The sequence below is a fragment of the Maniola hyperantus genome, chromosome 15, assembly GCF_902806685.2.
Source record: "Maniola hyperantus chromosome 15, iAphHyp1.2, whole genome shotgun sequence".
Classification (NCBI taxonomy): domain Eukaryota; kingdom Metazoa; phylum Arthropoda; class Insecta; order Lepidoptera; family Nymphalidae; genus Maniola; species Maniola hyperantus.
Genome location: NC_048550.1, coordinates 2,002,472 through 2,016,988, shown reverse-complemented (window position 1 = coordinate 2,016,988; position 14,517 = coordinate 2,002,472). Strand labels below are relative to the sequence as shown.

General features: G+C 37.6%; 1 protein-coding gene across 1 annotated transcript in view; it reads left to right on the top strand.

Annotated features, from left to right (window-relative positions):
* Positions 1-14,517, top strand: part of LOC117989253 (GATOR1 complex protein NPRL2-like) — a 41,069-nt gene that overhangs the window by 22,630 nt on the left and 3,922 nt on the right. Inside the window, exon 5 of the mRNA XM_034976602.2 lies at positions 14,249-14,392. Within this exon, the coding sequence (XP_034832493.1) occupies positions 14,249-14,392 (144 nt within the window). The remainder of the gene's footprint in view (positions 1-14,248; positions 14,393-14,517) is intronic.

Here is a 14,517-nt window from a genome sequence, read left to right as displayed (position 1 = left end):
TGCTAATAAGCGATTCGTCGCACTTAAAACTTGATTATAATAAAAATAACGAATTTGCGAATAGTGTTAAATTGGACAATAGACGTATAATGTTTAAATGGCCGTTAAGTACCGAGACCTTGAATAAGGCGCCAGTGTTTATATACTACGCCGTTGGTATTTGTAGCGGTTTAATACATAAGCGGCAAGCGGGTGAATGCAGAATTAAACAGAAGTGAGTTGGTAAATGTAAAACGAATGTCGTCTGCGCAAAGAACAGAAATCCTTCATGTATACAATAATTGTTTCCACTACAGATAAAAACACCGGCCAAGTGCGAGTCAGGCTCGCGCAACGAGGGCTCCGTACTACAGTCGTATTATTTCGACATTTTGCACGATGATTCAAAACTATGATGCATAAAAATAAATAAAAATCTGTTTTAGAATGCACAGGTGAAGACCTTTCATATGATACCCCACTTGATATAGTTATCTTACTTATAAATTGAAAATATTAACTATTAATTCATGACCAAAAAATTTTTTTTGTGGTATGTAACCACAAATTCATGGTTTTCAGATTTTTCCCCGAATGTCTGCTATAAGACCTACCTATATACGAAATTTCATGATTCTAGGTCAACGGGAAGTACCCTGTTGGTTTCTTGACAGACAGACAGACAACAAAGTGATCCTATAAGGGTTCCGTTTTTCCTTTTGAGGTACGGAACCCTAAAAAGTGAAGTCAACATGGTAAATAATGTATTTTCTAGCGGTCTTTGTTCATAATTTTGTCAAGCAATTGTGTTTTTATAAATATCAGTAATCGCTATGGAACTCCATCATATTATGGGCCAAATCCAATCTACTCGCACGAAACATATTTTTTGCTCAACGTTTCTGAATTCTGATACGAATCGCTACTATAGAATGCCCATCCGACACATGTGTTTCTTGCATTATAACCTAAATAAATACCTTCAAGGCAAGAGTGAATAGCCGTCTTCTAGGCGATTGCGCTCTAACCTAAATATTATCAATTCGTCTTCTTAAGCGTGATTGGCATCAAGCGCAAGCCTAATTATATAGATGGAAAAGGTGACTGACTGGCTGACTGACTGACTGATCTATCAACGCACATCTCAAACTACTGGACAGATCGGGTTCTTTGGCATGCAGATAGCTACTATACCCGCTACTATGACGTAGTCGTAGACACCCGTTAAGAAAGGATTTTTGAAAATTCAACCCCTAAGGAGGTAAGGTAGGGATTTGAAAACTTTACACGCGTAAGAAGTCGAGGACATAAGCTAGTCTTGCTATAAAAAACCCAACCAGAAAAAACATTTCGATTTATTGTAACTTGTCCGTCCGCTGTCGCTTATATTTTTGAACCAACTTGTGTTGTGGTTGCCACAGAATAAAATACTATGTTTATTTACTTACTCTATATATAAACATGAATAGCTCAATGCGCAAATCTCTAGAACAGCTGAACCGATTTCGCAAATTCTTTTTTCATAATATTCCTTGAAGTAGGACGATGGTTCAAACAAACGGAGAGAAAATTTAAAAAATTGCCTGAAAAAGTCTAAAAACAAGACATCAATATTCCATACAAAAGATTCGTAATAATACTTAAAAGTCAATTTGAACTTTAATACCAAACCATAAAGTTTAAGTGTTAGTGGAGGGGTTCCGGCAAGGCAAAACAATTGAGTGACGTGTTACGAAGTTATAGTTGTAGAGTAATTATAATACCTAGAGCTACCTACTAAATAAAGCTATCGTATATATAAAGGCGTATTCAAACACGTTTTGGCTTGTAAACAAATTATTTCTAATTTGATAGTACGCAACTATGAGTGGATTAGGTGATACACGTAGGGCTACCAGGCCCTAAAATATAAGAGCCGGACATACGTTTTTAAAGCTGGACATAACTTTTATTATAAAAAAAACTCGGTTACATTTTTAAATGGTTTACAAATGAATCACAGTTTTGATACAAAACTAACCAGTTTACAACTGACAGCAATCCATGATAATTGGACATCATGATTTTAACGAATATGAAAAATGTTCTCGGTATGGAACGGTATGCAGAACAAGTGGTAAATTATTCTGACGCGGACAAGCAATTTTTGTAAAAGTTAATTTGAATAAAAAAAATATTCTATTCAGTCTTCTGTACTTTTGAGATCTAACGAAAAGCTCAAGAAAAGCCAGACACGCATAGTACGCGACATGTCGAGATGGAAATGGGGATATGAGGCGGGGGGACGCCCCGCACACCCGCACAGCCCCGCGCTAACCCGGTGGGGGCGAGCGTGGGTGACGTGAGGGTGTGCAAGGCGTCACCCCGCCTCTTACCGAGATTCTCATCTCGACCTGTGGCGGACTATACCTAAATATTTGGCCGGACACGATCGCAAAAAGCCACACGTCTGTGACTATAGCCGGACGCCTGACAACCCTAGATGTTTATTTTATTATGTTACAAATTGGCTGTTATTATATTACGCTGATTCGGTTTACAACTTTGCACGAGGCAGTGCGAGGTAGGTATGCTTCCCGCCTGTGCTTCCCGCCCACCCACAGAATTCTAAATAAGTAGGTAGGTAGGTAGGTAGGATCATAGCCATCGTCAATGTACTATCCCAGGCCTGCACACTACTGGCCACGCGTCACGGTAGCAGAATGAGAAGGGCTTAGGCCATAGTCTACAACGCTGACCAAGTGGTTGGTATACTTCACACACTTTGAGAACGTATTGAAGAACGCTCAGGCGACAGGTATGCAGCAGGGCGATTGTCTAAAACCTGCATCAATCATTATTACAATCTCAATTGTTCTGATTGGCTGAATTTGTGTGATTCTTGTTGCAACAATGCATTGTGGCCAATAGTGAGCGAGCATTAACCAATCAGAGATGATTGCGATCGTGACATTATAGCTGTCAAACTACCGCGGTAGGCCACAGGCTTCTTATTTCTTATGAGAAATACTATTTTCCTTAATTATCTTCTCTATATTTAAAAATGAATCGCTGAACGTGTTGCTAAACGCAAATCTCGAGAACTACTGAACCGATTTCGTTAATTATTTTTTTATAATATTCCTTGAAGTATGGGGATGGTTCTTACGGAGAGAAAAATTGCTTGAAAACGTCTAGAAACAACATTTTTCTAAATTCCCATACAAGATTCGTAATAATACTTAAAAGTCAATTTGAACTTTAATACCAAACCATAAAGTTTAAGTGTTAGTGGAGGGGTTCCGGAAAGGCAAAACAATTGAGTGACGTTAGTATCGTATAAATATTAATGTCAATATTTATACGATGGTAACATTACTCAAAAAGTAAAAACAAATTTTCTATGGTAAAATGTAAATTGCCAGAATAAGTATTAAAAAAAATAAAAAAATAAAGAATCGACTGTTATGCGGTACGAAGTTCGCCGGGTCAGCCAGTTTCACATAAAAACAAAAATATTTAGTATGAACTTTTTTTAATAAAAGTTAATATTTAATATTCTGACGGTACGTTCATACCAACCGTTATTGGAGTGATAATTCTGTCTTAAAAATTATATTTAAATATAACTAACTATATTATGTAAATTGAATTGGTATTAATAAAATAATTTGGATGGCTAACCGTCTATCTTATTACTTTTTTATGTAAAGTAGGCAGTCTGTATAGTCAGGAGTTGCTTTGAATATGAAACTAGGTATGGAAACAGTTGATTTGCGTACAACTATGTATAACAATAGGAAGATCTCACACTGAATAAGACGGTTGTTATTTTCGGGGAGCCAGCTGGTTCTTCTGTTATATTTATTTATTTTATTTTTCATGTACCGAAATTGTAGTTACGTAGTAGTAATAAATTAAGTTACATTGGAAATGCTTATCTCTGAACAGATATTTCTTCCAGCTTCCCATTCAAGGTTGTGAGTAAGGCGTATTAAAAAGTGGATTCTGTCTTACGGTACTAGAATAATTATAAAATGAATACAATAATCTATCTTGGAGCTTGAATATTATTATAGTGCTCCGTAGAGAAAACTTTGTTAGCGTGATTGAGGATGTATGGCGAGAGATTGAAGACCCTGTGGCGACATCTAGTTTGCGTGTTGTAAGTTACTTCCTCGAAGGCCGCAGCGTGTGATGCCGTCCGTCGTGAAGAAGCCGATGAGGGTTTAATAAAACTGTCATACCTACTATTTACTATGCAATAGGTATGCGTTTTATCGCAAATCGTGTTTTTTTTTAAATTGAGAAATAGGCTTGCGCTTGACGACAATCATGCCTGAGAAACAGAGTAATGAGGCCTAGGTTGGAGCGCGCTTGCCTAGAATATGCCTGTTCATTCTGGCCTTGAAGGTATTCAAGTGTGTCGCTTGATAACATCCTGAAATAATTAATAAAAAACATTATTGCGTTATTTTACTTTAGCTGTCCGTGATTTAGATTTTTGTAAATCCGTTGGGATGTCTCAAATTTTTTTTTCTATTTTTGTGTGGAAATTTAATGCGGTTCACAGAATACATCTACTTACCAAGTTGCAACAGTATAGCTCTTATAGTTTCGGAAAAAGTGGCTGTGACATACCGACAGACAGACAGACAGACATGACGAATCTATAAGGGTTCCGTTTTTTGCCATTTGGCTACGGAACCTTAAAAATATGTTGACTGAAATATCATGTCTTTTTACGCACGACCACGTGCTACCGATTTAGAATACTTTTAAAATACGACTTTGCCATGGCTTATTACGTGATTACGACGTGTTTACATTTTTTTTAGAACCACTACTCTAATTATTACGTAACGTCCAACCGAACTGAAGATCGAGCGTTGAATCTCGCCCGAATTAACTATTTATTTATATACCGTGCGATGAAAACAACGGGATTTTTAACAAACCACTTTATCTCTATGCTTCCCGCACTAATGTGCTAGCACGGACAAATAAACTGTAGGTAATTAATGTGTTTGTTATTCGCTGTCCTACATCGTTTTAGAACTGCTGTCTGGTTAGAAATATGTTTATTATATTACATATTATTATTGTAATTGTAGTAGAATAATTTTTTTTAAAGAATATTAGCCATGTTAAATGACTAATATTCCCCTTTCCTCTCCAACTAAGCGTGAAGCTTGTGCTAGGAGTAAGTACGACAATAGTGCAACGGGCCGGGTTTGAACCGTCGACCTTTCGGTTTCAGTCCACTCCTTTACCAGTTGAGCTATTGAGGCTCTTTAATTGACATAAATAACACAATAAATAACCTAAGAAATTAGGCTTTATTCTACTAGAATTACAATAATATGTAGACAACATGAAATTTTTAGACATTAGATATTATATTCCTAATTTAAATAATACGGCACAGCGTCACTCAGATAAAAACCGACTAAGTGCGGAGTCAGATTCGCGTACCGAAGGGTTCCGTACTACAGTCGTATTTTTTCGACATTCCGCACGATAAATGGAAAACTATTATGCATAAAAATAAATAAAAATTTGTTTTAGAATGTACAAGTAAAGCCCTTTCACATGATACCCCACTTGGTATAGTTATCTTACTTCGAAAATTGAAAATACTAATTATTAGTTCATGACCACAATTTAATTTTTTTGTGTGATGTAACCACAAATTCACGGTTTTCAGATTTTTCCCCGAATGTCTGCTATAAGACCTACCTACCTGCCAAATTTCATGATTCTAGGTCAACGGGAAGCAACCTGTAGGTTTCTTGACAGACCGACAGACAGTAGGGCGATTGTCTAAAACCTGCATCAATCATTATTACAATCTCAATTGTTCTGATTGGCTGAATTTGTGCGATTCTTGTTGCAACAATGCATTGTAGCCAATAGTGAGCGAGCGTTAACCAATCAGAGATGATTGCGATCGTGACATTGTAGCTGTCATTCTCCCTCAATCGTGCAGCAGACAGACAACAAAGTGATCTTATAAGGGTTCCGTTTTTCCTTTTGAGGTACGGAACCCTAAAAACAGGGAGTACTTAAGTAGGTACTATCCTGTTGTAAGAAGTGTAAGAAGTTGTTACACTGATAAGTGTGAATTATTCACAGATGATCTATATCGATCGATCCAGTGATCAACAGATCGTGATCGTGCATATCCAATGCAGACCTCGTGTACACCCAGATTAATACATCCACGTGTATGCAGTATGCACGTTATGTTGACATGATGCACTTTGAATACATTAGCGTTCAAGGTGGAGCCAGAACTATATTAATAAATTCTGCCTCTTTGGTCTCGTGGCAAGTTTATTCGGCTGTAGATCATGAGTTCCTGGGATCGAGTCTCGGGTTGGATCAATAAGTTACCTAAATTTTCTGTCGACAATTTCTTGGCTGGTACCCGAAGTTGGGAGGTTGGCGGTATCACAAGTATATTCCGCGACAGTTTAAGATCGCAATCGGGGTATGAGGCAGCGGGACGCCCTTTACACCCGCACGTCACCCGTGCTCGCCCGCGCCGAGTTAGTGCGGGGGAACCCCATCCTGTTAAACTATCCTGGCTTGAGACGCTAGCTTACTAGCTTTTTCACTAGCTTACTAGCCTAGAAATAAAGCTAGTTCTGTATACACGAAGACAGAATTACTAGCTTGCTATCCTGGCTTTAAAAACTATCCTCGTGTCACCCGGGCATAAGTTCTAAGGAATAAAACAAACAAAGCAATGGTGTGGTGCCAACATAACGTCAAGATTCAAGTTATACCTAGTAAACGGACAACTAGCTACCTAAAGCGAGGTTTAGACTAGCAATAACTTCTTGCAAGTTATTCCGCAAGTACTTGCAGAACTGTTTACACTACGAGCAATATTACAAAACTTGCGGAAGTGATTGTTTACACAGTAGAAATAACTTGCGGAAGTCAACTTCTGCAAGTTTTGTTGCTAATCTAAACCTTGCTTAAGACATCACCTAAGAAGAGCAACTAGTATTTTTTGCCTTTTGATTTGATTTAGTATTCTGTGGTAATATATTATCCTCTTCTATGCTCTCTGCCCAAGCTAGCGAAATCGAGCGATTTAGATAAGAAAATATTATAAATGTCCAAAAAATACTCATAAATTAAAAGTCGTAAAAAGCCTATTATAGTGCTTAGAATAGATACAAGGAAGAGAAGGCCAACAATAGAAGGTCGTCAGTGTGGGATTAGGTATCTCAACTCAAGAGTCAACACTCAGGTGGCCATGAAGTTGTTTTTAGCGGAAAGTTTTATATCCTCTAGTCTACATAGTTCATGCTAAGTCGTTAAATGTGGAATGAGAGAACGATTTAAATTTTTTTGGCATTTACCTATTACTAAATTGACTAAAAACCGGTAAAATGGCGAATCGGACTTGCACACTAACGGTTCCGTACTATTATACAAAAAACACTTGTACTACAAAGTTTTTTTTTTAATTTTCATGACGGCCTTTTGAAACTATTACTAGGTAAACCTATTTATTTTTCCACCGGCAATAGAAATACACACTATGTGAAAATTTCAACTACTACGGTTAATGAGATAGACACGGCCCGCTGACAGACAGACAAACCTAGAGCCAGTAGAGTGGGCCAACCAATCCAGAGTTCTCTATTTGCGTCGTATTCCTGATCCTCATTGCTGAGGGTAGTACTCCTTATTACTTTTTAATAATGCGGTGGGTTCCCAGATCCTTCTACATACAGCTCGACTAAGAGAACGAGATTTCGACTCTTAGGTTTTTAGTTTTTACAGTTACCATCAGATCAATTAGTGGTCCAACTAATATTATAAATGTGAAAATGTGGATGTTTGTTACTCAATCACGCAAAAACTACTGGACGGATTTGGCTGAAAGGAATGGAGATAGATTATACCCTACTACTTTTTATCCCGGAAAATCAAAGAGTTCCCGCGGGATTTTGAAAAACGTAAATCCACGCGGACGAAGTCGCGAGCATCAGCTAGTAAGTTATAACCGGAACCGAAGGCTTTTACGTGCTGCTCTCCAGGCATGGAGGAAACAAAACGGCCGAATTCGGACTTCCGAAATCGGTCACTCGACCAGTTACCGACTTGAGTCAACGTTGCTTAACAATCGCAATCGCTAAATATGCTAGTCCACACGTCCCGCTAAGCCAGAGCTAGATTTCCTTAATTAGCCCAATCAGGATTTGAACTTGAGGCTACTTATTAATGGACTAGGTATTTATTAGTCATACGTGTTAAATCAAGCTTCTAGACTCTAGAGCGAGTGGTTTGAGTGGAGCTGTACGCTCTGTTGATAACTGACATGTCAGTCAGTCAGTTTCTGCTTTAATATAATGTAAAACTAGCTGCCCCTGCGAACTTCGTACCGCCTAACAGTCGATTCTTCTTCAGGCAATTTATTAAATTTTTCTCTCCGTAAGAACCATCCTCGTACTTCAAGGAATATTATAAAAAAAGTATTAGCGAAATCGGTTCAGCTGTTCTCGAGATTTGCGATCAGCAACACATTTAGCGATTCATTTTTATATATAGAGAATATAAATATGTAGATAGATCGATGTATATCTGCTACAGACGACCCATATTGATAAGATAAGAAGTAAGAACATACTATATTTTGTTTTGCATGAATTGATAAATTATTTTATGATAACTGTATGTCATAAAGCCAAGGCAATTACTTTAATTAGCAAATATGATTCTATCAGGATACTATCAGGCAAGTAAAATATGTAAAATAAAATAAATTGCTGGTTTTTCCTTCTTGTGCTAGTGAAATCCATACTCCATACTAATATTATAATTGCGAAACTATATCTGTCTATCTGTCTGCCTGCCTGCCTGCTAGCTTTTCACGGCCCATCCGTTTCACCGATACAGAGATAGCTTGGATCTCGGGGGAAGGACATATTATGACGTAGGCATCCGCTAGAAAGGATTTTTGAAATTTCAACCCCTAAGGGGGTGAAATAGGGGTTTGAAATATGTGTAGTACACGCGGACGAAATCGCGCGCATCTATAATAATCGTAACGGTTATAGTAGGTAGGTACTAGGTACGTCCAAGTATTAGTTTACAGCGTTCACGTGTAACGATTACTAAGTAGTAGGTAGGTAGGTAGGTACATCGAGAAATGTAAACAGAGATTATTTGTGTATGAAGTATATAAATAAAGCTTTAGTAGCTTTAGTTTTAAGTTTGCGTAATAATTATCACCACTATATCTTAGAAATCCAACATCTGACCATCAAAAACAGTTATTAATTACCTATTTTGAATAAATAATTTGACTTTGACTTTGACTAAAACAACTCACTAGAACCAATTTTTAAATACTTTTAACAAATTTTTATATTAAATCAATTTTTAATATCACTACTACACTAATAACAGGTACGATAAATCAAAAACATGCAAGAACTAATAATTAGTATTTTGCTACTTTCAAAGTAAGATTATTATACCAAGTGGGTATCATATGAATGGGTCCGTCCATTCTAAAACAGATTTTATTTATTTTTATGCATAATAGTTTTTGATGTATCGTGCAAAATGACTAAAAAATACGACTGTAGTAGGTATACGGAACCTTCGGTGCGCGAGTCTAATTCGCACTTGGCCGGTTTTTTTAGTTAAAAGTAGTTTCAACTAAGTATAGCATATATGTATAGGTATCTTTATTAAAATTTTATACAAGGAAAATGAAATATGTATCATTTAAATATCTTACATTATTGACTTGTTATTGTAAAATAAACTCTATCTGTTCTACATGCGACCACATCATGTTCTACAAGTGATATTGTCGGTACGATCAACAAAATCAAATATATTAAATCTCAAGTTTTATTTTTATTTAAAACTTTTATGACCGAATGTGAAAAAGAATTTTATACAAAAACTCGGAAAGCAGTTTAAATGGAGAACACCTATTTAAACGTCACCTGTTCATAATATGAATAATATTAGCAAAAAAAATAAAAACTTGTTTTACGAGTTTTTTTTAACTCTAGTAGAGTAGGAACTATAGTATATGATTTTAAAATAGGTAGTTCTTGACGTTACATAGTCCGCCAAGCTGGCCCAGTGCGGATTGGCAGACTTCATAGACTTTTGAGAACATTATAGAGAACTAACAAGCATAAGCAAAACGCACATAGTTTTGAACAGTTAGAGGTGAGTGTTCGGCATTGAACTCCCGACTTTTTGAATATAATGCCGTCGTCTTATTAACCACTAGGCTATCACCGCACATGAAAATATATCTAATAAGAAATAATTATTTATTTAATACATTTTTTCTGTTAACCGTACGTCAACTCTTTATTTATCAAGGAAATCGGAGTGTCTCACGACATTTACTATTTGATAATAATAAATGCAAATACATTAAGTATTCCGAAATAACAGAAATATTCCAAATGAACTAGAAAATAACCTATAACGTAACGTATCTTTGTGCTGATATGTTAATGTGTACCCGTACTATCGCTGCAGAAAATAATGTACAACTAGCTTATGCTCGCGACTTCGTCCGCGTGGACTACACAAATTTCAAACCCCTATTTCACCCCTTAGGGGTTGTATTTTCAAAAATGTTTTCTTAGCGGATGCCTATGTCATAATAGCTATCTGCATGCCAAACAGCCCGATCCGTTCCGTACCCAGTTTGAGCTGTGCGTTGATAGATCATTCAGTCAGTCACCTTTTCCTTTTATATATTACTAGCTGATCCCCGCGGCTTCGCCCGCGTAGATTTAGGTTTTTAAAGATCCCGTATATGTCACTCAGGAATAATGTAGCTTTCTACTGGTGAAAGAATTTCTAAAATCGGTTCAGTAGTTCCAGAGATTACCCCCTACAAACAAACTTAACGACATTACCTCTTTATATAATAGTATAGATATAGAATAGATATAGAAGAAGATTTACATCGACCTTTAGAAGGAGATAGCGGATTTGTAGAGCATCGTCTCTGTGATTGAGACCGATAAAACGTCTTATATAGGTATGTGTGACAGAGACAACGCTCTACAATGCGGAAATGTCATCCTAAAGGCCGATGTACATTATTTTCTGACGCGTACTGTACCTACATGATACAACCCACATGTTGGTCTGGCATGGTGATAAATACTAGCTGAACCGACCTGGCTTCTCTCGGGTAGAATTTCTGACAATGCTTTCTTTACGAGACATTTAGCCTCATCTGGTGACAGAAGGACGCAACGGATCAGCCTGGCTGTCCAGCGCGGAAATGCAGCCAGTATTCTTGGCACCATTCCACGCGGCATGCTTTCTAATAATTGAATAAGGCTAGTTTTAAGTTTTATTGTAATTTAGGTTTTTAGAAATCCCGTGGGAACTTTTTGATTTTCCGGGATAAAAAGTGGCATATGTCACACTCCAGGTCTTTACCTATACCATGCAAAAAGTAACGTCGATCCGATGCTCCGTTGCGACGTGATTGAAAGACAAACATACAAACACACTTTCGCATTTATAATATGGGTAGGAATATATTTTCAATCAAAAACTTTTGTGAATTCTTTAAAATAATCCTTTCTCTGGATGTGTATGTCATAGCACTTGTAAAAGTTTACTTGAATATAAAAATATATTCTATTCTTTTAGAGAAACTACAAGTAAACAAAAGTGAACTGCTGTTCAATTAATATTTTTTTTGTTAAGTGCTCTCCATAGGTACTTATAAACCCTTATCTATAGAACTGGAGTGCTATGTTTTCTAATTTTAGTAAAACGCTGTGTATTACTACCCATGTTATAAATGCGAAAGTGTGTTTGTTTGTTGGTTTGTCCTTTTACCACGCCGCAACGGAGCAACGAATTGATCTGCCCCCCCAATTGTGTAAGAATAACCATTTCATGGCTATCGCAATCGTCAAGAATTCTGCCCTTTGATTGGCTGTGAAAAAATGTAAACAGCGAATCAACCAATCAAATGGCAGAATTTCTTGACGATTGCAATAGCCAAGAAATGGTTATTCTAACACAATTGGGGGGCTGATTTTGTACGTGGATATAGATTATAGTTGAAGACCTAGAGAGTGACATAGGCTACTTTTTATCCCGGAAAATCAAAGAGTTCCCCTTTGATTTTTGAAAATCTAAATCCACGCGAAGTCGCAGGCTTCAGCTAGTAATTAATAATATAGACCCTTATCTATAGAGCGCTACGAGTATAAGTTATAAAAGTTCTTTAATTTAAGATAATAAATCAATGGGGCTAATTCCTTTGTACACAATCTCTAAACTAAACTAAAATGGCACGTCTAAATCTATTGCTATCCCTTTCATAATGTTGCTTGCGGAAAAGGATACCACTAGATTTAGACCTGTTAATTTAGTTTAGTTTAGAGATTGTGTACAAGAGAATCGGCCCCAATGTCGCAATTAATATTACTGCGAAGTCGTTATCAACGTTAAGTTTACGAACTTGACCCTTGGCGCGCCTTTGTGTTTTAAATGTTACGATGCAATACAGCTTATAAAGGCTACCTACTTGAATTAGGCATACTAATAAATAATAATAATAAATGCCTCCCGACCGAATTGCCGGCGTGCCGTCTGCCTATCTCCATAGAGATTAGCCAACTGCGCGGGAATAGAATAGAATAGATTTTTATTCAAGTAAACTTTTACAAGTGCTTTTTGAATCGTCAACTAGTTTAATTTACCACTGGTTCGGAATGCCGTTCCTAGTGCATATAGTGCACAATTGGTACTGATTCTGAGCACAACCTAATTTTAGAGTATTCGCACCCTCTTCTTACTAATGTAATATGAAAAGGACAGACGCAGTGTGACAGTTTTAAATTTAATTTTTAGATGGTAAAACCCGTGATTCTAGCACACAGTCGCGAGCCTACTGTTTAAATTTGTAGCGTGCACTAAAATTTAGAGTCTTTAAATGTATAGTTCGTGTTCTGTCCCTTTTTAGAATTGTTAAAATGAAAAGAATGCAGACACTCTAAATTTAGTTTAGAGAAAGAATACGGATTCGGTGCCAATTGTCTGCGCAAACACAGGTATACTCTTATTTCTATTCCCTCACTTCATAGCTCGATGGGACGGAAATCCGACACGACCGAAGAGACATTTGTACGATAGGTTGTAGGTATTATTCTTAAGAGGCGTCCGCAGCACCATATTTCAGGAGCGTCGATTTTACGACGAATACAAAAGTTAAGCTATAAATAAAACTGTTTGAATTAGGTAGCCAAACAGAAGTAGCAAACCAACCCTTTGTTTTCCATAAACTCTGCCTAAAGCTCATATATGTATACCTAATACCTTTCTAATACTCTTTTGGCGATAACCTTGCCCTTTGAGACCGATTTGCTGATCAAATTTCCCTTTAGCTTTCCCAAATTCAGTAGTTACACAAATTGGTAAATATAGCTAGCAACGCCCTTGTGTGCCGAATATGAAATTGAGCTGTTTTTCGACTTAGGCACTTTATTTTATAGGATTGTTAGGGTGAGATCTATAGAGCACACTCTGACTTAGCTTAGACTTAAGACAGGGTTAAAACGAGACAGAGCTATATGTCTCACATAAATTTGTCTCGTTTTAACTCAATCTTACGTCTGAGTACAGTCAAAGTGCGCTCTATAGATCTCAGCCTTAGTGTTACGATAGCCAACTCCTGACTTCACAAATACGCCCAACTACACTCTACCCTCTCTCGTGCTAAATTATTACCCAGCGTTTACATAATATTATTCGCACTCGCATGCCGACCGATGTGACACGGCTGTCACAACCCACCGCTGCCATCGCTAATGTCATGATTACCTGCATGTCTGATAGTTCTCCATAATGTTCTCAAAGGTGTGTGAAGTCTGCCAATTCGCACTTGGCCAGCGTGGAGCCAAGTCCTTCTCATTTTGAGAAGACACTCGTGCTCAGTAGTGAGCCGGTGATAGGTTGATCATGATGCTGTCCAGTTTAGTCGGTAGAGCAGATCCACAATCACGACAGTTATGAAACTTCTATCAAAACGTCGAGGCTTCACCTACACTGACCGGCGTCAAATGTATAGTTCGCGACAGGTCGAGATGGCAATCGGGATATGAGCTAACGACTATTTACCATTCACGTCACCCCCCAGCATGATATTTGACAAAGTCGATTCAGAATCAAAACGAGAGGTGGTTAAATAATCTCTGGTTTCCTCACTCTAGTTCACTCTAGTGGTACGATATTCATAAACTCCTGCTTGTTCCAGATCCTGCCGTACATAGACGGGTTCAACCACGTGTCGAAGATCGCTGCGCTGACGGATGTGGAGATCAGCCTGGTGCGGGCGTGCGTGCAGAACCTCGTCTACTACGGCGTGGTCACGCTTGTGCCCATCTTCCAGTACTGCGCTGTGAGTACCCATTCCAGCACTATTGTTGACAGTTACGTGCATCGAGGTTGGGTTTCCAAGGTTCAAGAATGGTGACTTTGATCTAAAAGTCTAGAAGATCTAAAAGAACGAGTAGCAGGGAGCTG